General features: G+C 53.1%; 1 protein-coding gene and 1 long non-coding RNA gene across 2 annotated transcripts; one reads left to right on the forward strand and one right to left on the reverse strand.

Moving 5' to 3' along the window:
* Positions 1-557: 557 nt before the first annotated feature.
* On the reverse strand, positions 558-16,236 carry NAA40 (N-alpha-acetyltransferase 40, NatD catalytic subunit). Its single transcript, XM_086677095.1, has 8 exons — positions 16,031-16,236; positions 8,812-8,907; positions 7,772-7,824; positions 4,501-4,596; positions 4,269-4,427; positions 4,013-4,096; positions 3,469-3,546; positions 558-3,188 (listed from the first exon to the last, which is right to left on the reverse strand). The coding sequence occupies exons 1-8, from the start codon at positions 16,034-16,036 to the stop codon at positions 3,047-3,049; spliced, it is 714 nt and encodes a 237-aa protein (XP_086533221.1). The 5' UTR covers positions 16,037-16,236; the 3' UTR covers positions 558-3,046.
* On the forward strand, positions 15,949-23,697 carry LOC147576398 (uncharacterized). Its single transcript, XR_015240745.1, has 2 exons — positions 15,949-16,972; positions 23,224-23,697. It is a non-coding gene; the product is annotated as an uncharacterized LOC147576398 (long non-coding RNA).

Below are 23,697 nucleotides of genomic sequence, written 5' to 3' on the forward strand. Positions count from 1 at the left end.
ATCTCACGGTTCCTGAGCTCGAACCTCGAGTAGAGCCCCGCGCTAACAGTGCAGAGCCTGCTTGGGATTCTCGCTCTCCCTCTCTCTGCCCCTCCCCCGCACATTCGCGCACGTGCTCTCTCGCATGCTCTAAAACGAAATAAACGTTAAAAAAAAATAAAAAATAAGAAAAGACAATCTATTCAACTCCCACTCACGGCACCAGGGCACTATAATTTACATTTAGCCAAAGATGTCAGGTGTCAGACGTCACAAAGCGCCTGGCTCGGGACTCGGTCCCAGATACAAAGCAGGCATCCCTTGAAAGACCTCTTACCTCTAACCCGGGGCCAGTGGGAAGTGGCACGAACAGGCGGATTTGGTCTCAGTTCCCACCCCTGGCTATTGCCCCAGACACCGAGGTTTTCTCAGGCCGAGGTCTCCTTCACAGGAAGGGGTGTGCAGCCTCACACTACATGCCTGCCAGGGTTTAGGCCAACAGTGGGACACTGTGAAGGTCAGGGGTGTCCCCCGAGACCACGCTGCCCATGGCACCCCAGCATTAGGACACCATCCCAGCAGCTGAACAAAGTGTCTTTTATTTGTGACATACAAATACAACCAATGCAAAAAGAGATCACTTTTCCCTTTGATTCCAGTGATAACAAGTTGCTAAAGAAAAAAATATATATCAAGAAGGAGTTTATCTTCAGTTTCCTCTAAAAAACAAAACCAGAAAGGGTTAAAAAGAACCATAGGCATGTCATATACACATTTTTGACATCAACAAAAAGAATCTGAAATAGGGTGGATACAACTAAAAAAAAAAAAAAAAAAAAAAAGTCTTAAAAAATATTTTAACATGCCCCAAACAAACACACAAAAAAGCCGGGAACAAAAGGCCTGCCCTGTTTCTCAAAACCAAGACCCGGGGAAGTGAGAACTGAATGGGCTCAACACCAACAACAGAGAGTGGCCTACTGGCCTCAAGCAGTGCCTCTCCCGCCCCAGCCCTGACCCCCACCCCCACCCCCAGCAGCCCTGCAGGAAGTGACCGGCAGAGGCAGGAGGACCAGGGTGCGGCACCAGGCACCCCATCTGCCAGTGGGCTCAGTGACAGGTGTCCGATGAATGGAAAGAGACGACATACACTGAACTCACCTCATGAAGGATTTACAGTGGGGTTCCTTTTGATCCCCTTGAATGGGAGGTATCAGAAATCCATGATCTAAGACAATAAATATCTATCCATTCTGTGTCGAGAGATAAGGATCAGAGGAAAAAAATTCCTAAACATGCTTCTGTCATTCCATGATTCTTGGAGGGAGCCCACCAACGCCCTCCCAGCAATTCAATTCAAATTTCTCCCCCCCACCCCCGCCCATGTAAAATCCACCCCCCCTCCCCAAGCCAGAAGGCGGGGGCAGAGGGGGGCTCGTTCCAGTGTAAAGCTGCAAGGCCCTCTCCAACGGAGTGCCACGTCGGCTGCTGGCGGGGTCAAGAGCAACACGGAGCACTCAGGAGGGCCGGGTGGGTGAAGGAGGCCGTGCGACAGGCCCCTGCACAAGCAGGAAAGTAGGGGAGAGGCAAGAACAGCTCCAGGGAGACCCGCCAGCATAGACCACCTGAGTCAGGGCAGAGGGTGGGGTAGGGGCAGACGCTGAGGTCAGAACAGACCTCCGAAGAGCAACTTCACAAAGGCTAGAACCTTTAAGACACTCCCTAAAGCAGAGCTCAAGGATGTCCAAGGGGAGGCGGCAGGGGCTTTTTCCTGGATAAGAATTTGGTCATTACCTTCCCTGGGAGGGGAACAAGGCCCGGAGATCAGGGCAAGTAGAAGCTCTGACCCACAGCCTTTCTATCCCGCGGGAGAGGAGGAAGGCCTTCTCCCCCTGCTCCAGCCCGCTGCCGAAGGCGGACACTGGACAGAGAGAGGAGCAGCGGTTTGGGCCACCGAGAGGCATTCCTGCTGCAGCCGAAGCCGCCAGCCAGGGCAGTGGCGCCAGGGCCTCACTGAGGCAGCAAGGGGCAAGGCTGGGGAGCGCAGGCAGCGGGGCCTGCTGCTGGCTGGGGGCTCTCTGAAGCGGGAGGGGGGCCCCACCTTCAGAGAGCAATCAGCACCAAGATCTGAGAGGAGACAGTACTGAATACGCCAGGAACGGGGGATCCTTCTGGGGGAAGGGGAGGGGCTCCCTAACGTTATTCTCCCCTGTGAGAGTAAGAACAGGGCGAGGGGGTGAGCTGAGGGAGAACAAGTGGTGAAGGGCGACGGAGAGGCACCGGCAGGACCTCCGGCTTGTTTCTGTGAACGAAGAGCTCGAGTCACTAAGTCCAAAAGCCCAGAGACGCAACTGTCTTCTGGCCCCCCCCACCCCGCCCCCATCCACACCTTGTTCCTGGTCCTCAGAGAGAGGGATGGGGCCTTCCTTCCGACGGGCCGGTCGCCTGGAATGCCTCCCCGGCCGCCGTGAGCCCATAAAAGCACAGCTAGAAAGAGCCCCTTGCTTCCCAGCGTCGTGGCACAAAAGGCCTTCCCACGGTCTCCACCAGAGCATTCATCTATGAAATGTGAGTCTCTCTGAAGCCTATCTCTACGTCCCGATCTCATACGGAATCCATTCTTCATTGAGGGCCAGCCAGACCCTGACCCGGGGCTCCAGGACTTTTATAAAGGTGGGTATAAACACCTCATCTGTCCAAGTGTGTGTGTGGCAGGGGGGAGGGAGGGGGCTTGTCAGGAATCCATCTGCAGAGAAGGTGGGGAACCTCATGCTCAAGGGCACAAGGGCCAAGCGAGAAGGCAGCCACCATGAGAAGATACGCTTCGTGCCCGGCCTCCGCCAGCTCCTCCCTCAGCACCCTCTCCTCTCTGCTCCTTCTGGGCACTCTGCTCTTCCAGGAGAGAGGAGGAGGGGCAGCTTGGACCACTCCTCCCCAGGGTTCTGTGCTCTCAGGCTGCAGCCTGGCACGCGCAGGGCTGAGGAGGCCACAGCTCTGAGGGCACTTGGCCGGCAGCGTGAGCCCGGGGAGAAGACAGGCCTTGGAGAGAGCATTCTAGCTTGGGAGCTCAGTGGCAGCAGCCACCACAGTGCCCGCCCGCGTGGGAGTGCTGGCTGTCCCCAAACTTGGTCCTCCGGCTCAGGATCTCATAGGAGCAGTCCTCTCCACAGCACCCAGACATGCTGGGGGAAGAGTCATCGATTTCAAATCTGCAAGGCAGGCAAGAAGAAAGGTTGGACTGCAGGCAGCTGACTGCCTTCCTCCCCGGCCTGAGAACTTTTCCACCAGCCGCACTTGTGACACCCCTAGGAGTGAGGGCGCAGCCAGAGGGCATTGCCACACATCTCACTGATCCCCAGGCCACTCCCACGGACCACTGGACTGGGAGCTCAGGCTTCAGGATGAATGAGTGCGAGGGCGAGGGCCAGGACCCTGGGGCAGGCACCTCCTACTGCCCAGAGAGTCCCACACCGGGGCCCAGCTCCTTACTGCAGTGCTTCTCGGAAGAACTGGTAGGCGCCATGATTGTGTTTAAATACAGTTAACATAACTTTCTTCATCTGTGTGCTGAGAAGAAAGCAGAGAGAACACCTTCCAGATAGAGAAACAGACGTGAAATCACGCCTCCTCTTTCATGCCTCTGCCTGCTGTCTCCCATTTGCTCGTGAGGAGCGCTGCTCTGCGCCCTGACTCTACCTCCGCACTGGGCACCCACAGCGCTCAGTGCTCCCTCTGTTACGGGGCTGACGAGACCGCACGGCCGCCAGGCCCCCACCTGACCGGCTCCTTCTCCACTTCCTCTCTGCACCCCCACGACTGGGGCACAACAGGCTCTCCGAGGCAACGCTGCATCGAAACGCATGTACAAAATCTGGAGTCCCAGCAGGGCAGGGACTCTTACTGAGAGGGTTCTATCTACACGCCTTTCTTCCAAGACGTTCCTATGGGCCCTGTCCTCCACGGAGGCTCAAAGAACTGCGGATGGCTCAGAGGCAGATCCTTGCAACGGAGCGACACGCAGGGTGGCCCTTACCTATTGGCCATGAGCTGCAGGATCTGTATGAGGAACTTCCCCAGGCCTTTCCGCCGCACCTTGCTTTCCAACTGCACTTCATAGCTGGACGAAGAAAGCAGCAACGTGAGCACGGGGAGGCAGGGCCCGTCGGAGGAGCCTGGGGCCCTGGCAGTCTGCAGACCCTGACGGGGACAGTGGACTCTGCCACCCAGCTGGACGCCTGGAGCAGTGTCAGCACCTCCTCCCCACGCCCACCCCAAGCTGGGGCTCCTACCAGTACAGGACTTCGTCTCCGCACTCCACGTCAAACCGGAAGTGAGAAAAGGCAACAGGGACGGAACTGCTTTCCCAAGCAATGAGGTACCAGGCTCGGTCGTCTGTCATTTCCTCCCGTTTCTCTCGGTCCTTCCAGCCCCACTCGCTTTGCTCGTACCTGGGAAACGTGGGGGCAGTCAGGGCGGGAAACCCCAGCAGGGGAGGAGCAAGACCCGTCGGGGTGTGCTTACATGGTCTGCATGTTGGTTTTGGTCAGGTCGAAGGCCCAGGCCACGGTGGCTGGTTCCAGTCCGGACACTCGCTTACACTCAATGGAGACGTTTAATCTGCAAAGTGGAAACGGAGGCGCGTGGAGCCGGCTACAGGCCCGAGCGCTACCTGCCGCCCTGAGAGCCTGCCAGTGAAGCGGGCCTGGTCTGTTAATCTACAGAGAAAAGCCAAGTCTGTGCCCTGCCTTCCGGATTGTGACTACAGAAGATGCCTGTGAAGGATGAAGCCTTGCGGGCCGAGATTAACAACTGTCATCGCCGGCCCACCACCCTGACCACAGTCCCATTTCCTGCCCCCACGTGAGGCCCTTATCAGACTCAGCACCTTGTAAACTTCTGCCCCTCTCTGCTACCTCTTTGCTTTCTCAAGCAAAGCTTGAAATCCAGCTCTTCTGTATTTTGTTATAAACACTAGAGTCTTGACTCCTTTAGTTCCTGCCCTTAGGCATTTAATCTCTGGGCTCCCTTGGGGCCTTGAAAGTGGCTGGGTCACCTCAGACCCTTTGAGAAGTCCATGGCCCATAACCCCCGTGAGGAGTACTGCCTGCCATTTCCTTTGAGGACACAGCAGATGCTCTAGGTTGATCAAACGGGGTGGAATGGGGTCCAACTCCATGCTGTTTTCTTAAACTAACAAATATGGTGTAGATGTTAAGGTGTCTTAATCTGCGTGCTTCTAAATAAAACTTTAATAAATTACAGTTAAACTCTTTGGCCAAAGTATGAAATCCCAGTCTCTAGGTAGTGCCGGATTATGACAAGACTGAAGTCAGTGATGCTGAGTCCTTGCAGAGTTCCCATATCAGCATCTTCCAGCGGCCTTTGACACGACCCCTCAGAGGATGTCCCCGTTGGAATCGACTGTCACCTCTGCTGCCTGGCACGCCATATGACCTGCACATGTGCTCAGCCTTATAAATTCAGAACTTTTTGGCCCTGAAGAGTCTTCCTTTCCTTGAGTACTGACCGTGTAGTAGTCAGAAATGCCCAAACACAGCACTGCATCTGTTTTAGCTGTAGATTTTCCTAAGGCCAGTCTGCAGATATGAATCCTCCATTAATCTGAATTCTTGAAGTACATTCAGGCAAGATCACAGCCACACAGATCACACAAAATTCTAGGCACCAAAGGAGCCCAGAGTCAGCTGGCAGTGCCTGCTTCAGAGCTGTTCCATATTTCTGAAAGTCAGCAGGAATGCTGAATATGGAACACTAGAAGATATCGCAGTAAGGTATCCCTAAACTATGTCAAAGGACTTCCTGGATATTGAATGACAAGGCTACTGGAGGAACTGTAGCGCATCTGATCACAGACAGGAAGAACAAATGAATGTGACACTATCAAATTCAGACATAACTATGCAAAGCAGATACAGCGTCACCTACCAAGGCGTTTGCTTCCTAATTTTCCTACGTGCATTTGTCTTTCTTGTTGACTAAAATACTCAGACCAGCTGCTACTTACAGAACTGGATATAATTCTCTCGCCTCCTTAAAACAACCTTGCAAGGGGCGCCTGGGTGGTTTGGTCGGTTAAGCATCTGACTCTTGATTTCGGCTCAGGTCGTGATCTCACGGTTCATCACTTCGAGCCCCCAGTCTGGCTCTGCGCTGACAGCGTGGAGCCTGTCTAGGATTCTCCGTCTCCCTCCCTCTCTGTCCCTCCCCTGCTCATGCGCTCATGCTCTCATTCTCTCTCTCAAAACAAATAACAAACTAAAACAAAAAACAAACAAACAAAAACCTTGCAAGTTCAGCATTATCACTCCATTTAACAGATTAAGAAAAAAATGAGGCTTAAGTTGTGTGGTTTGTCTGAATATAGTTCTTAAGAGTTACAGTTTTGATTCAAACCCATAGCTATGATTCTCTAAAATCATAACCCCTGTTTTTCCCTAAGCCAACAGCGTCTCTGGTAAGACAGATTATGCTTCCTGTTTTATAAACCAAAAGGACAGAAAGGGGAAGGGGGCTTTAATCCAGATCCCACAGCAATAAATGGGATTAGCAACAATAACAGTAGGAGTAACAGTCAACACTGATCTAGCTTTTGGTAAGCTCTAGGCACTGGCACTTTACATCTAATACTTGTGACGAATCCATGAGGAAGGTACTATTATTAGACCCATTTCTGATTAGAAAATGGCATAGAGAGGTTAAGTCACTTGTTCAGGGTCACAGAGCCAGTAAGTGGCTTTAAAAAAAAATTTTTTTTTTTTCCCGCGTCAGGCTCTGCGTGGACAGGTCAGAGCCTGGAGCCTGCTTCGGATTCTGTGTCTCCTCTCTCTCAGCCCTTCCTCTCCTTGCTCTCTCTCAAAAACAAATAAACATATATATACATATATATATATATACACAATTAAAAAATTAAAAAAGTTTTTAAATTTTTATTTATTTTTGAGAGAGAGAGACAGACCAAGTGTGAGCAGGAAAGGCGCAGAGAGAGAGGGAGACACAGAATGTGAAGCAGGCTCCAGGCTCTGAGCTGTCAGCACAGAGCCCGACACAGGGCTCAAACTGATGAACCGTGAGATCATGACCTGAGCTGAAGTTGAACGCTTAACCCACTGAACCACCCAGGTGCGCCCTGAAAAATTTTTTTAACTTTTTGAGAGCATGCACCAGCGAGGGAGGGGCAGACAGACAGGGACAAAGAGAATGCCAAAGAAGCTCCCCGCTGTCAGTGCAGAGCCCAATGAGGGGCTCAATATCATGAACCGTGAGATTGTGACCTGAGCCAAAATCAAGAGTCACGCTTAACCAACTGAGCCACCCAGGTGCCCCTAGTAAGTGGCTTTTAACAATTATACCATACACTCCAGGAAAGAGCTTTAGATTGGGAACGAAAAGCCCCCTCAGCTGCCAGAGAGAAACTCTGTAGCTCAGAAATCTTATCCAGCTTCTCTGAGCCTCGGTTTCCCCCTGCGTAAAAGGAGGAAGTCAGCCTAGATTTTTCAAGTTTGTTTCAGCTCTATGATTCTTCAGCTCTATGATTCTTCACCCAGAGACAATTTCAAATCCTAAAGAAACCTCAGTCTAAGATTATGCAATCTTTGTTCATTGGGGACTCCTCTGTCACCCTGACCGGGGGATTCTATCCCCACAAGACATGAGCCATAGCTTCTTCTTTTTCATAACAAATGAGAAAATTCGGGTCTGAGGAAACATACTCTGGGAAGGTGAATCCCTTCAGACCCTCAAGGAGACAGCAGCTGGAGAGTGAAACACTTACCCATTTCGATCATATTTCTTGAACACTGGGAAAGCCTCTAAAGGGTCTCCAAGCTGTGGAGGGAAAGAAAAGAGGTGTAGCACAAACGCAGGTGTGGCCCAGTCGCAGGCTCTGCCCCGAGGTGTGACGGTGTGCAGCCCCACACTGGGAGGCTTAGCTCCGGCCCGGGAGCAGCCCTCATACAGACCCTTCACCTGCCTCAGCTCTGGAATCACAGGTAGGGAGGGTTCTAGTAAGAAGGCCCGAGACTGAAGTCAGCCTCATGTCACAAGCTAAGAAGAGACTCTACTCGCCTAACACTAATACTGGCCTCCAGGTCACCTGAGCCAAAAGAGAGAGGCCCCCTGATCCACCTACATACTTCGAAGAAGCCCCCAACCAGCCTCACCTGGTCAAAACGCAAACTGGAACAACCATGTCCCTGAACCACCTCCTTATATATGTGGACTGTTTAGTGGGTGGGCTAAAATGAGGGCAAAAATGGGATACGAAATGGGGGCAGGAAGGATGACCGCAATGTCTTCGGCTGTTTGAAAGCCAAGCCTGCTCCTGGGACCCCTGGGGTCAGGGTCAGGGTTAGCTCCACAGCTACTCCTCCCTTGCCCCCGGCCCCTGGAACCAGGCTGCTGCCCCCGGCCCCTGGTGCCGGCACAGCCTTTGGCACCTCACGCTCGGTCAATTAATGTTTGAAGGAACGAATGAGGAAACCGTATCACATTTTACCAGGGGGGTTTCCTCACCAAAATGCAAAATCCTAACAAAAACGTCTCCGGACCCTTCTTCCACTGGTACGGAAGGAGACCCACAGAGAGAGGCAGCCACTCCCATTTGAGTCCACATTTGCCCACGCGCCCTCGCCAATCTCGGGCCCCGTGGGCCGCGGCTTGGCTCATTCGGCTCATTTGCCTCGGCAGCAAGGAGGCCGCGGAGGTGTGGGCTGGAGAGTAACAGAATCCTGCCACAGGGTGGCGCCAAAAGAAGTCAAATTAAAAACCAAGTTGAAGTTCTAGGAGGAAGGGACTTGGGAAGGAGGGAGTCACCCTGTTGGCGGCGTCCACTTTGGCACAGACGGCATCCATAGCCGCTCGTTCCTCCAACCGCTTCTGCTTCTTCTCCTTTGCTTTGCTTGACTTCCTCTGCAACAGGGAAAAGCAAAGTTGGTCGGAAGGGCTGTGGCCAACCAAAGCTTCACTCTGCCTCTGAGCAACCGAGGCCTGGCCTCAGCGGCAGGACTTTCCAGTCCCGCCTGCTGCACACTTGGCGGGGTGGGAAAGACCCAAGCGTTTTCTAGTCACGAGAGCTCGGGAGCGTCACTAGACTTCTCGGCTTCCCTGTCAGAAAGACCGCTGACCCTCGGGACTGACGGGAGGCTGTGAGGACCCAGTGAGAGCACAGGACAATGGCTGCGGCGGCGGAGCCTGGGCCCCAGCAGGTGCCTAATAAATATGCACTCATCCTTTTCCCTCCTAAGGAGGCAACCACTAATTTTAGACACATTCAGGGCAGGCTTCAGGGAGGCATCTGAGGTAGCCGCTGAAAGCTGTTCCTAAGGAGAAGTTTATTCAAAGCCTTTTCAGTGTCTTCCAGCTCCAGAAGGCAAAGATTCGGTCTGGGGGAGCCCCTTTGGGAGCCAGGTCCCCTTTCTTAACCTGGGGCCAAGGCGCTCTGTTCCCCAGAAGCGCCGCGCACATTGCGCACCTAGTCTCGACAGGGGCAGAGCGAAGGGCTCACTTGGGGACAGAGGCCACGCTGACACATGTCAGCAAGGCCAGGCCGCAGGGCACCCAGGCAGCAGGGGAGGAGCAAAGAGAGACCGTCCTTGCACAGAGGCGCGAGTGGCAAACCACTCGTAACTGCGTGCAGAGCAAATCCTATTTTAAGGCTCACGCGGGGCTCTCTCAGGCCTCAATGGACCCTCTCACCCTCTTGTAAAAAGCTAATGACACAGGAAAAAGAGCCCATCTGGAGTCTGACAGGCTTTATCCAAGGTCTCTTCGGAGTGGTATTCGGAAAAGACCCAGCCCTCCTCTGCCTTTCCTTTCCTCATCCGACCAATGAGGCTCAGAAGGCGTCCTTGGAGGTGTAAGCCGGTGAGGATGAGTCTGGCCTGTTCTCAGTGAACGAGGCCCCTTGCTCTCACTCCCCGGGAAGCCCAGAGCAGCGTAGGCATCCCAAGCTGCCCACCCGCCCGGCCCAACTCCTGAAGGCACCAGAAGGCACCCAAAGGCACGGGCAGGACGGCTCTGCTTTTGCACCAACGCACTGCCTCTTCGGACCCCACCTCTCAGTGCCCCGAGCTCCCCAGAGAGAGGTTTTACTACCTCCAGCTGCACCTTAGCCCTGACACCGACTGGCCCCAGCAAAGGGTGAGTTGAAAAACCCAGCTGCTGGACAAGTTTCAGGATAAATTCTACCCTCGGCTCTCTAAGGAATGACACTGCTTAACTCTTTTTTTTTTTTTTTTTTTTTTTTTTAGCATTTATTTATTTTATTTATTTTTGAGAGACAGAGACAGAGCACAAGCCGGGGAGGGGCAGAAAGAGAGGGAGACACAGAATCCAAAGCAGGCTCCAGGCTCTGACCTGTCAGCACAGAGCCTGACGCGGGGCTCAAACCCACGAACTGCGAGATCATGACCTGAGCCGAAGTCGGAGGCTAAACGGACTGAGCCATCAGGCTCCCCAACACTGCTTAACTCTTATTTCGAGGGACCAGAAGGCAAGAGCTCGGATACAAGGAACTCACAGGAACTGCTCTTCTAGGTGTAAACTCGCCCAACGTCAGCTATTTACTATCCCCACACTGAGTACTGGGCTGGAAGCAAGGCTAGACCCCATTTCCCACCTCCCTAAAGGAAGGAACAAACAGGGGCGCCTGGGTGGCTCAGTTAAGTGTCTGACTCTTGACTTCGGCTCAGGTCATGATCTCTCAGCTTTGTGGGTTTGAGCCTCGCATCACTCGGCGCTGACAGCTCAGAGCCTGCTCGGGATTCTTTCTCGGTCCCTCTCTCTCTGCCCCTCCCCGACTTGCGCTGTCTCTCTCTCTCTCTCTCTCTCAAAACAAATAAACTTTTTTTTTTAAGTTAAAAATAAACAAATAAATAAAGGAACAAACAGAAGCAAGCAGACTGTCCTCATAATGCTAGGACTGACTGGGGACAGGACCAGCCCCTCTCTACTACACGCAGGTTTTAGAGCATCCACCTCTTCCTCTGGGAATTTGAATTTCAAAACAACATTGAGGGATACACTCAGCTCAGCTCGCAAAGTACTTTCACAAATAACTGCTTTGCTCCTCAGGGCAAAAGCCATCCTGTCCATTCACACATGAGGAAACTGAGGCTCAAGGGGATGGTGTGACTCATGTAGGGCTCCCCCAAGAGCAAGTGGCAGAGGATTCAACCGCAGGGTTTGAGCCCCAGATCCAGGGTTTGTTCCACCAGCCAGGCTGTCTCCCGACGGGAAGGCCAACATCAATGTCAAAAGACCGTCTCGGTCCTGCCAAGACAGAGGCGAGACCTCAGGTGCCCTTAAGGTAGCCACTCAGCAATTCATTCTCATCCCTTCTGGCTTGGAAATGGCTGCCCCGCTGCCACCGTGCCCACACGGTGCTGCCCCAGGCCCTACCTCTACACTGAGGTAGGGGTGAGGAACAGGCAAACCCGAGACAGCAGGTCTCCAAGAAAAGAACATGCGCTTTGGCATTGGCCAGGCCAGGCCAGTGCTCCTCCCGCCGCCCTTGCATGCCCTATGGAAGCAAGCCCATCCCCAGAAAAGTGGGGACATGAATGCTGGCCTCACAGAAGAGCTGGAAGGACAGGTCAGAAGTCAGCACGCCGTTACAGCGGAGACCAGCTCCCCTCCTCCACTCTGCATGCTAGTTCTCCCTTAACACAATACAGAGCGGAGAGATCAAAGGCGCAGGTGACTCCTGGGACCCAGAAAGCACTGAAACGTGGGTTCCCGCCACAGCATCTCATTTCTAAGCACATGAAGTAAGTAATTCCTAAGCACAAGCAGCAGGAGGGCCAACCCCAGGCCTCCGGGAGATTTATGGGCTCATTCATGCAAGGGAACAGGCAAGCCAGGCAACCCTGAGTGAGGCTTGGGGCTGCTGTGGCCCAAGACGGCAGATAATGAGAGAGACCCTTAAGTGCTTCAGTCCCTGCACACGGGGTATGCGGCAGGCTGCTGCAGCCGGGACAGGCAGGGGCTCTCCCTCAAACCTAGCACACACTAGGAAAAGTGGTCTCCTACGGTTCCAATTAGCTTTGCCCTGCCTTGTGGAGGTAAGGCTATCCTGCAGGGACACCGGAAAATTCTCCTAATTAAAATGGGAAATCGGCACAGTGAACAGTAAAGCTCATTGTGGCTAAGTGTCTTTCCCAGGGGAGCTTTATATAATAAAAAGAGTGTGGGATTTTGAGCCAAGAGACTTGGATTTGATACTCAGCTCTTCCTCTGAGTAGCTGTGTGACTTTGGGCCAGTTACTTAGTTTCTCTGAATCTCGATTTCCTCATCAGTAAAATGGGGCTAACAATGCCTATAGCTCACAGGACTGCTGCTAGGACAAAATGATACAATGTACCAGATGCCAAAGATAAGGACTTCTGTTTACAAGGATCCGCTAGTGCCACACACTGCTGACGCTTTAAGATGATTTAGCGGGGCGGGTGGGTGGCTGAGTCCGTTAAGCATCCGACTTCAGCTCAGGTCATGATCTCACTCACCGCTTGTGGGTTTGAGCCCCACATTGAGCTCTCTGCTGTCGGCACAAAGCCTGCTTGAGATCCTCTGTCTTCCTCTCTCTCTGCCCTCCTCTGCTCGCACGCTCCCTCTCTCTCTCTCTCTCTCTCTCTCAAAAATAAACAGAACAGGGACGCCTGTGTGGCTCAGTCAGTTAAGCGTCGGACGTCGGCTCAGGTCATGATCTCGCGGTTTGGGAGTTCGAGCCCCGCGTCGGGCTCTGTGCTGACAGCTCAGAGCCTGGGACCTGCTTCGGATTCTGTGTCTCCTCCTCTCTCTCTGTCCCTCCCATGCTCATGTTCTGTCTCTCAATAATAAATAAACGTTAAAAAAAAATTTTTTTAATAAATAAGTAAACAGAACATTAGAAAAAAATAAAGATGATTTATTTTGGTCTTTATAATAACTCCCCAAGTTATGTGTGCCCATTTCTGTGATGAGAAAACTGAGGCACAGAGGGGTAAGATCATTTTCAGGGTCACAGAGACAGTGAAAAGACTTCTCAAAGAGGTCTCCCTACCACCCCCTCCCCCCACTCACACCAGACTGTGCACTCCATGAGGTAGAGGCAGAGATAGAGGTCACATTGGTAAAATTAGTCAATGTATACCCAGTGCTCAGCAAACAGTAGGTACTAAGTCCATACCTGCCGAATGAATCATCCAAGATTCAAATCCAGGTCTGAACCCTAAAGTGGGAGCTTCTTCCACAACATCAACTACATTTATACAGCACTTGTTATCAAGTGTTACATATTACATAAGTGTTTTCACACGAAGCTGTGAAACTCCTCCCCTTGCTATATATATATATATATATACTTTTTTTTTTTTTTTTGAGAGAGAGAGAGAGAGAAAGAGCGTGTGAGTGAATGAAGGGCAGAGAGAAAGAGAGAGATGATCCCATGAGGGGCAGAGAGAGAATTCCGAAGGGGGGCTCGAACTCACGAACCTTGAGACCATGACCTGAGCCAAAGTTAGATGCTTAACTGACTGAGCCCCCCTCCCCTGCTATGCCTATCAAAGCAGTGTCTCCACAGGCAGTTCTAGGACTGCCAGGAGTCACATAGAGAAATTAAAAAACAAAAAGCACACAGATGGGGGCAGGAGGCACATCTCAGAAAAGAGATTTAGCACCTCTTAGCTTCACGGTGCCAATACCTTCACCCCTCAAAGTATCCAGTGTCTGGAAAAAACCCTGTTTTTTTTGGCAAAGGGAGCCAGAGCTCTAAATTCTAATTCCTAAAAGACCACACATTTGTGGCATCAAGGGTGAAAAGACCTTTGAAGCAGAGAAGGGTGCTCGGTCTGACGCCACTCTTAGCCTGAGGTCAGGCTGTCAAACGCAGCAGGACCCTCCAACAGAGGGTGATCGCTACAAACACTGGCCTTCCTGACACTGACGTGGGGAGTCCACAGTCCCCACCCATGAGGAATGAGCATAATGAGAGAGAGGGTTCCAGCTCTGTTTCAGGGAGGAAGATTCAAGTTTCTCTTCTGCAGTGAGCTTTAGGCCAGAAGAGACTAGGTAGGGGCTGTTCTGAGAAACACATCTGTGAAGTAAGAGTAATAATGTGGGGAGGCCCTACAGGAAGCAAGGGTCGCAGTATCTCTGAGTCCTGCTTTCAACGCAACCAATAAGGAAGTGTTGGCCAGAATGGCATGTTATGCCTTTCGTTTTCTGCTCAGTCTGTCGTGGCTGATGCTGGGTAGACACGTACAGAGTGGATACCAGGGGCACAGATTTTACCTCATTTCTTTCTTTTTCTTTTAATTTATTTTTGAGAGAGAGAAAGCATGAGTGGGGGCGGAGGGGTGGGGGCAGAGAGAGAGGGAAAGAGAATCCTAAGCAAGCTCTACAGTGTCAGTGCGGAGCCCCACGCGGGGCTCGAACCCACAAACCGTGAGATCACGACGTGAGCCGAAGTCGGGCACTTAACTGACTGAGCCACCCAGGCGCCCCAATTTTACCTCATTTCAGCAAGAGCTGGGGTCTGGCACCTTTCAGCAAAATCTAGGTTAAATATGCCTAAGGTTTCTAGGCTTGATTTTCTATATGGGAAGTACGCAGTACCCAAAATTCCTTGCTGAAACAAGATGAATGTGTTTTTTTGACATGGATTACATAAAGTGCTTCGACAGGGGTTAGACAACTATTTTTGTCTAACAAGTTGGTATGTTCGGTCAATAACTACTTAAACGAGAAAAATCTAGGTTAACAACAGGAGGGACAAACCCAATGGATTAAAAATAGCACAGATCTATTTTAGACAACTAAAGTAAAAGGTGAGAATACAAGCAAAAATAACAGCCACGAATCGAGAGGCACCCATGCGGCTATGGACATCCACTATCTCATTTAATCCTCTCATGGGGGGGGGGGGATATGGTATCATCATCCTCATTACATAGATGAGAAAATTCCAATTCAGGTTCAGGAAGGCCACGTCACTGGCACAGTATCGTGTTGCTGGCCAGTGATGAGAGAACTGAGGGATATCTGGCTCAAAGGCCGGGCTTGCTACAGGTGGGGAAAATTCCAGGTGAAACCTAGTACACAGGGTACCAGGCAGGGCCAGCTACAGGGGGATGACTGATGCTACTCTAAGTGGAACTTAGGAAGGTGAACTCACAGAAATATCTGAGTAACTTCTGCCCAACCCTCTCTGCCAGGGAAGGGCGCACCTCCAGGCTGCCTCAGGAAGAACAGGTGGTCACTATCCATCTGCGGCTGGAGCCATCAGTGGCCCCGCCATCGGTCCCCTGCTCACCCGCACAGCCGGCCCGTGCAAAGCCACCTGTAGTGCTTAGCCTACTAACGAGCCAAGAAATAATTAGAACCACTCCGTTGCCTCCAGGAGGCCTCGAGAACAGGCCTCTGTTGGAAGGGAAGGGGACGTTTTAGGAGCAGGAGGAAGCCGGTGGACAGGTTTGGAAAGAGTGGAGGGGCACCGACTTCCCCGAGAATCCGGGTAGCAGGAAGCGCAGCCAGTGGCGGAGGGCTGGGGAGGCCCGAGTCTGGGTCTGGCCCCTGCTCCCTGCCTGTGTGACCTTGGCTGGGTGCCTCTTCTCCGGGCCTCAGTTCCCTCCACGCCAGGGTCGGCCTGGGATGTGGGGAGCCGCGAAGCCGGTGACAGCCAGGTGATGGGTGACGCCTGGGAGCTGGGGGTACCCCAGGGACCGCGCAGAGGTCGGGGAGAGGCCAGGAAGATAACAGGTCAGCCGAGAAGGCGGGGCGGGCGCGACGCGAGGGGCGGGGGGCGGGGAGCGGGGGGGGGACACCCAAGGGGGTGGAGCCCGGAGAAGGGGGCTCCCCAAGGGATCCCCGGGCTGCGCCGAGTTGGGGGACACTTAGAATGGGGGAGCCGGGTCATGTGGGGGGTGGGGGGGTCACGTGAGGCCGGAGGTTGTCGGGGTCACGTGAGGGGGGGTTCAAGGAACAATGGGGGCGCAGGGGGCGAGGGGAGCGGGGAGCGCTCCCGGCCCTCGCGTCTCTTCTCCCTGCCTCACTCACCCCCATGGCGGCAACGGCGGCGGCGGCCCTCAGCTCCTCCTTCCCACACTTGCCGGCAGGGAGGCGGCAACGGCAGCGACGGCGGCGGCGACGACACCAGAGCGGCGGCGGGCCCCGCACCGCGCATGCGCCTCGCGGGCTCCCCTGCGCGCCCTGGCGGGCACCGCGCCGGCGCAGAGAGGGGGAGGGCGCGAGCTGGGGAAGCGCGCAGGTGGAGAGCCTGGGAGGCGGGTGGAGGGTCTCGCTCCCGAAAGAGGCGGGAGGCGCGGAGCAGCGTCGCGCTAGGAATGACGTAAGCCTGGGCCCGCCCCCCCTTCGCCAGGCTGTGTCTGTAGCTATGGCAACGGCCGCGCCTGGCCCTGAGCAGAGCGCTGCCAGGCCGCAGGGTGGGTGGCAGAGCTGCCCCAGCGCTCGGCCTCCCCGCGGCCGCTCCGGTCCGGCCCGGCCCGGGGCACCTTCGCAGAGGAGCAAACGCGTCATGACCTCGGAAACACCAGCTCCTCCTGCAACCTTCGGGCACAGGGAAACTCTTTGGAAACGTTCCCGCCTTCTAGATCTTGAACTCTTGAAGTTCCTTTTCTAACCGGAGTCCCGTTATTCATTCATCCGTCTAACTGTTCGTTCCTCATTCATTCGCTCTCTCAATAAGCATTCACCGCCACCTACGCGGTGCTGAACCCAGGGGACACAGAGACGAGCAGTCCAAAACGTCACTGTTTAGAGGGGAGACAGGCAAGCAACACTGTTTAATGGATGGTGCTGTGGAAATGAGACCTCAGGTGTCCTGAACGATAGGACTTTCAGTCCGTCCCAGCAGACCAGCGTGACCCCTTGCATCAGAATCACTTGGGAAGCTGAATGCACTGTATACACCCCTGGGTCCTACCGGGTGTCCTACCCCAGAACTCCAGGGGTGGAGTCAATCTTGCACGAGCTCCGCAGGTAGGGTCATACTCGCGAAAATTAGACGACCGCTGACCGAGACTTAAGTTTCATAGACTTGGTCAGGTTTTGCTCATTATCCCATCTTCCAGTGCTCAGTGCAGTGATGACCCCAACACAAGTGCTCAACAGTATCTATTGAGGGCCTACCATGGGCTCGGCACTGTTCCCGACAGCAAAGCAAACAGCCGTAACAGAAAAGGCCTGCCCTCACAGAACTTGTATTCTAAAAAAAAAAAAAAAAAAAAAATTTTTTTTTTTAAATTTTTTTTTAACGTTTATTTATTTTTTTGGGGGGACAGAGAGAGACAGAGCATGAACGGGGGAGGGGCAGAGAGAGAGGGAGACACAGAACCAGAAACAGGCTCCAGGCTCTGAGCCATCAGCCCAGAGCCCGACGCGGGGCTCGAACTCACGGACCGCGAGATCGTGACCTGGCTGAAGTCGGACGCTTAACCGACTGCGCCACCCAGGCGCCCCCCCAAAAAAAAAAAAAAAAATTTTAATGCTTATTTATTTTTTTGAAAGAGAGACAGAGTGTGAGCGGGCGAGGGGCAGAGAGAGAGAGAGAGAAGGAGACACAGAATCCACAGCAGGCTCCAGGCTCCAACTTGTCAGCACAGGGCCAGACTTCGAGATCATGACTGGAGCTGAAGTTGGACGTTTAACCAACTGAGCCACCCAGACGCCCCCAGCACTTGTGTTCTAAAAGGAGGCAGATAATAAACCAAATAAACTGGTAAAAATATATAATAAGGTAGATGATATCGATTCTATGGAGGAAAATAAAGCAGGGAAGGGGGATAAGGAGGGTCAGGATTTGGAGTTTTAGCTAGGATACTCAAGGAAGGTAAGCATGTGGTAACATTTGTGTCAAGATCCGAAGGAAGTAAGGAAGCATGGGTGTCCGACTTTGGCTCAGGTCATGATCTCGCTGTTCGTGGGTTCGAGCCCCGCATCGGGCTCAGAGCCTGGAGCCTGCTTTGGATTCTGTGTCTCCCTCTCTCTGCCCCTCCCCTGCTCATGCTCTGTCTCTCTCTGTGTGTCAAAAATAAATAAATGCTAAAGAAAATTGTTTTAAAAAACAAGTAGAGAGAGGATCATTCAGGGTTTGTACTCGTTGTTAAGTAAGCTTTACGCCCAACATGGGGCTTGAACTCATGACCCTGAGATCAAGAGTTACATGCTCTACCGACTGAGCCAGCCAGGTTCCCTAGGGCCTGTAGGTTTTAAAGGACTTTGGGATAGGGCGAGCTGGGACGTCACAGGAGAGTCTGCATGGAGGAGCCATGGAGTGTCTTATGTGCTCTTGGCCACGGAGTTGAGAAGACAGTGTAGGGGCAAGGTCACGGGAGGATCCATGCAGAGGCCATCGCTCCAATCAAAGGCAAGAACAATCAATGATGCTTGTACCAGCTGGACAGCAGTGGGGATGGGAATAGTAGTCGGGGTCTGTCTGGTGTGTCTTTGAGCTTGAGCTCCTGGGAAAGTGCAGCGGCTTCAACAGAGACCCGGGCAGCTTTGGAGGGAACACGACAAGGGTGGGGCTGGGGAAGATCAGGAATTCTGTTTTGACCATGTCAGGTTTGAGATGTCTCTTAGACATTCACATAGAAATGTGGGGTGATCAGAGTCTGGAACTCGGAGCAGGGGGGAGGTCCAGGCAGGAGACACAAATTGGAGCGCAGCCAGCGTGATGGTATTTCCAGCCTGAGGAGACGGTGAGAGGAATGTAGGTAGACTGGAATGAATGAATCTTCAACCTGAATCCTATTCCTCGGTCAGAAGGGGGGGCGCCTGACTGGCGCAGGCGGTGGAGACTGCGACTCTTTTTTTTTTCCCCGATGCTTATTTATTTTGAGGGCGGGGGTGGGGGGGACAAGTGGGGGAGGGCAGAGAGAGACAATCCCAAGTAGGCTCCGTACTGTCAGTGCAGAGCCGGATGCGGGGCTCGAACTTATGAACCGTGAGATCGCGACCTGAGCAGAAATCAAGAGCCGGACGCTTAATCGACTGAGCCACCCAGGTGCCCCGAGCCTGCAACTCTTGATCTCGGGGTCATGAGTTTGAGCCCCACAATGGGTGTAGAGAGTACCAAAAATAAATAAAGTTAAAAAAGAAAAGAAAAAAAGCAAAAAAAGAAAATTTGCTTGCAAGTACTCTGGGGACCAGAAGAGGGAGCTAAGGGTGGGAGGAGAGTGGCCAGGGTGGGAAGAGGGGCCCTGTGAACTTGCCCTTGAAGGAGGAGGAGGCAAGGAGATTCCAGGGGCGGGAACAGTATTTGCAGAGCCAGGGAAGCATGAAGGGGTGGGCAAGGGTGTTTACAGAGGGAGGAGGGGCAGGGTGGGAATCAGGCTCAACAGCCCCCCCCCCCCCCCCCCCCGCCACCCCGCAACCCTGAGCAGTCCCCACCCTGTTTTGGCTTTTCTTGTTTCCTTACCCACTTTGAATTTCAAGGTCAGCTGTTTGAGGGACCAGATATCTGCCTCCAAGATTACCTTATGTGCTGGCTCTTGTGACACTCCTCACTCTTGGGTCCACCTTCCCCCAGGCTGCTGGAATTTGCGGGATATCTGACAAAGCCCGGGAGGTGAGCCCAGCAGTCCCTTGGGGAGGTGACATCATCTGGGCCCCGTGAGAGGCCTGAGAAGGTCCAATGCCCTGTTCCTGCAGGATACATCAGTATCCTTCCACCCGATTGTGGACTCTTCTCTGCTCAGGGCTTCCTTGGCCTCGAGTGGTGGTGGAACAGAGTCTGCTTTGGAGTCAGACCAGCCTGGGCTTAAACTCCTTCTCTGCTACCTGGGAGCTTTGAGACTTTAGGCAAGGTGCCTCGAGACCCAGAAACTCGGTTTCCTTATTCCTACAGTGAGACTACCCGCAGAGACCGTTTTCTCACCGGCTTGATGTTCTCCAAGGCAGGTTGGGAGAATTAAATGAGATTAAAGGAGATAGGAATAAGGAAGGCACCGGGCATGGCCCAGGGCGACCAAGGAATTCCCTTCCAAGGTGCAAAAGTTCATCTCCCCACCCCTCCCCACCCCACCCACCGCTCCTTTCCTCCCCTCCCCGACAAGCCTCTGCCTCTTTCCACCAGGCTGTCTACACTGCCTCATGAGCCACACACACACACACACACACACACACACGCACGCGCGCCCCGGGGCATCTTGCTCTGCTCTCCTCTCACACCCCTCTGGATGGAGACACTCTGCCCCTCTCTCTCAGGCCCTGCACCCCTCCCACCCACTTTCTGGACCCTTCTTCCTCCAGCTCCAGCCACTCCCTCACCCTGCTTTGCTCTCCTCTTGCCCTACAGCCCTCAACTGCTCTCAACTAGTCATTCATTCATTTGTTTTGTGGAGGCCTGGAGATGGCCTGTGCTCTGTGTTATTTTCTGTACTGGGGGTGGGGGGGCACGGGCTGGGGAGACACCTCCCCAGTGGCACGCGTGTCACTGCACGGCTGGGGAGAGGCAGGCTTTAGACATTGCCCCCCCCCCCCCCCCCCCCCCCCCCCCCCCCCCCCCCCCCGTCACCTGGCAGAGGACAGTCCTGGGATGTCCCAAAAGGCATCTGAAAGTGCCCCCACCTTCTCCCTTCCGGTCCCCTGAGGAGCTGAGCCTCCTCCAGGGCCAGACCTCCCCCCGGGCTGGGCCTCATCCCCTCAGGGTCCCTCCCTTCACTCCTCCCTCCCTCCCCCGCCTTCCTCAACCCTGCTCTCTCCTGCTTTCAGGCCTCTCTCCCTCCGCAAAAAAAACTTTCGGAAAAAGTGGCCCACCCACCTTATCTCTACCTTCCTGACTCTCACGCCGCTCACCCTGCAGGTGGCTTCTATTCCTAGCACCCCGCGGAAGCCTCTGCCCGATGCTTCCGGCAGCTTCCCAATGGACGGGTCTCGGTCCCTGTCTTTCTGGACCTCCCTGCAACATCTGGCCTGCTATTCACTCCTTCCTCCTTGAAACACTCTTCTTTCTCTGGCATTTCAATGCCACACACATCCCCCTTTTTCTAAAGTGCACATCTGGTCGGGCCAGTTGAGCACTCTGAGGTCCCAGCCTCCATCAGGGGTTAGGGGCTGCATGTTTGGCCCCTTCCCACCTGGCCAGGGCCCCCTCTCCACGCCAAGACTTTGGCCCTGCTGTTTCCTTCACCAGAAACCCTCTCTTGTCTTTACCCCTGGGGTCCCGGCTTAGGTCTTCGGAGCCTTCTCTCCCTGACGGAGGCTGGGATGTCAGGGTTGCCAAATACAATACATGGGCCAAACTTAAACTCACTCTTTATCTGCAATTCAGATTACCTCGGGTGCCACTTATCTATCTATCTTTCTATCTATCTATCTATCTATTCAAAGTAGGCTCCACACTGGGCATGGTTGAACAGTCCTTAAGCTATCTGACTCTTGGGGCACCTGGGTGGCTCAGTCGGCTCAGCATCTGACTTGGGCTCAGGTCATGACCTCACGGTTTGTGGGTTCGAGCCCCACATCGGACTCTGTGCTGACAGCTCAGAGCCTGAAACCTGCTTCAGATTCTGTGTCTCTGGCTCGCTCTCTACCCCTCCCCCGCTCGCACTCTGTCTCTCTCAAAAATAAACATCAAAAAAAAAAAAAAATTAGGCGTCTGACTCTGGATCTCGGCTCAGGTGTTGATCTCAGAGTCACGAGTTCAAGCCCCGTGGCCTCCCACACCCTGCCCCATATTTTTGCACACTAAATTTGGCATCTCTCGCTGCTGTAGCCCTGGGGCCCAGCTCAGTGCCTGACGGCAAATGTTAGCTGAAGGAATAATGGTGGCAGTGATGGTGATGGACTAAGGTGCTATGGGGCACAAAGGAAAGGTAGCAAGCTCCCTAGAGGTGACAGCTGAGTCAAAGCAGGTGGAGACAGTAGGTCATGGCATCGACCATTCCCTCCCTCCACAGAGATGCTTCTTGAACAGTGTCCCCAAAAAGTGACGCTTTAAGTCCAACCCCTGGTACCTGTGCCTGTGAACTTATTTGGAAATAGGGTCTTTACAGATGTAATTAGGTTAGGGGCCTCAGAAGAAGGTCCTCCTGGATTTAGGGTTGGCTCTAAATTCAATGACTGGTGTCCTTATATGAGAAAGGGGAGAGAGGTTTGAGACACACACACACACACACACACACACACACACACACACGGAAGGTGGCCATAGGAAGACAGATGTCCGGGAGCCATCATGGAAAGGATTGTCTCTCAGAGCCTCTAAAAGGAATCAACCCCACCAATGCCTTGTTTGGGGACTTCTGGCCTCCAGAACTGTGAGAAAATGGCTATATTTTTTTTAATATTCACAAAAATTTTAACGTGTATTTATTTTTGAGAGAGAGAGCATGAGCGTGAGTGGGGGAGGAGCAGAGAAAAAAGGGAGACGGAGAATCCAAAGCAGGCTCCTTGCTTTCAGGGCAAAGCCCGACATGGGGCTCAAACCCACGAACCATGAGATCATGACCTGAGCTGAATGCTGCTCAACCAACTGAGACCCCCAGGCTTCCCTTTCCAAACTAAAAAAAAATGTTTATTTATTCGGGGCGCCTGGGGGGCTCAGTTGGTTAAGCATCTGACCTCAGCTCAGGTCATTGTCTCACGGTTCGTGGGTTCGAGCCCTGCGTGGGGCTCTGCGCTGACAACGTGGAGACTGCTTTGGATTTTCTGTCTCTCCCTCTCTCTCTGCCCTTCCATGACCTGTACTTTCTTCCCCCACCCCCTCAAAATAAATAAATAAATAAACTTAAAAAAAATAAAAAAATAAACTTAAAAAAAGTTTATTTTGAGACAGAGTGAGAGCAAGCGAGGGTGGGGCAGAGAGAGAGAGAGCGAGAGAGAGAGAGAGAGAGAGGGAGGGAGAGAGAGAATCAATCCCAAGTAGGCTCCATGCTGTCAGTACAAGAGCCCAACGTGGGGCTCGATCTCACAGACCATGAGATCGTGACCTGAGCCAAAGGGAGATGTTTAACTGACTGAGGCACCCAGGCGCCCCATAATTGCTATTGTTTTAAGCCATCCAGTTTGAGATATGTTGTTCGAACAGTCCTGGGAAACCCATACGCTCCATAGGCTCCATCTTTCCCAAGCCCCATCTATCAGACTCTTCATGAGTCTTGCTCCTAGAACCTTCTACAGTACCAGAGCTTTTGTCCAGCCTGTGGCAGCCAGCCAGCAAAATGGCCCCCGGAGCCCTTACCTCCTTGCATTCATGCCCTTATGCTGTCCCCTCCCGCATCCACTAGGGCTGACTTATGTGACAATAAAATACTGTGACGGCGTGCGATTCCCAAGACTAGGTTATGAAACTGGAGACCAAGCTTTTGCCTGAGTCTCTGGAATCGGTCTCTTGGGGAGGAAGCCAGCTGCCATGCTTCCCGGACGCACAAGCAGCACCATGAAGAAGTCCATACGGTGAGGAATTGAGGGCTTTCGCCAACAGCAGGCCACAACTTGCTAACCAAGTGAGTGAGCCACTTTGGAAGACGATTGTCCCACACGGGTCAAGACTTAAGATGACTGAAGCCCCAGCCAACATCTTGATGGCAACCCCATGGGAGATCCCAAGGCCGAATCGCTTAATGAAATCATTCCTGAGATTCTGACTCACAGAAGCTTTGGGGTTCTTCATGATCACATGGCATGCTCCTTATATGACTTTCTATGTCCAAATTTCCCCTTCTCCTGTTTTTTTTTAATAAAAATGTTTTAACGTTTTA

Source organism: Puma concolor, chromosome D1, assembly GCF_028749965.1.
Source record: "Puma concolor isolate L17-30 chromosome D1, mPumCon1.1.hap2, whole genome shotgun sequence".
Classification (NCBI taxonomy): Eukaryota; Metazoa; Chordata; class Mammalia; order Carnivora; family Felidae; genus Puma; species Puma concolor.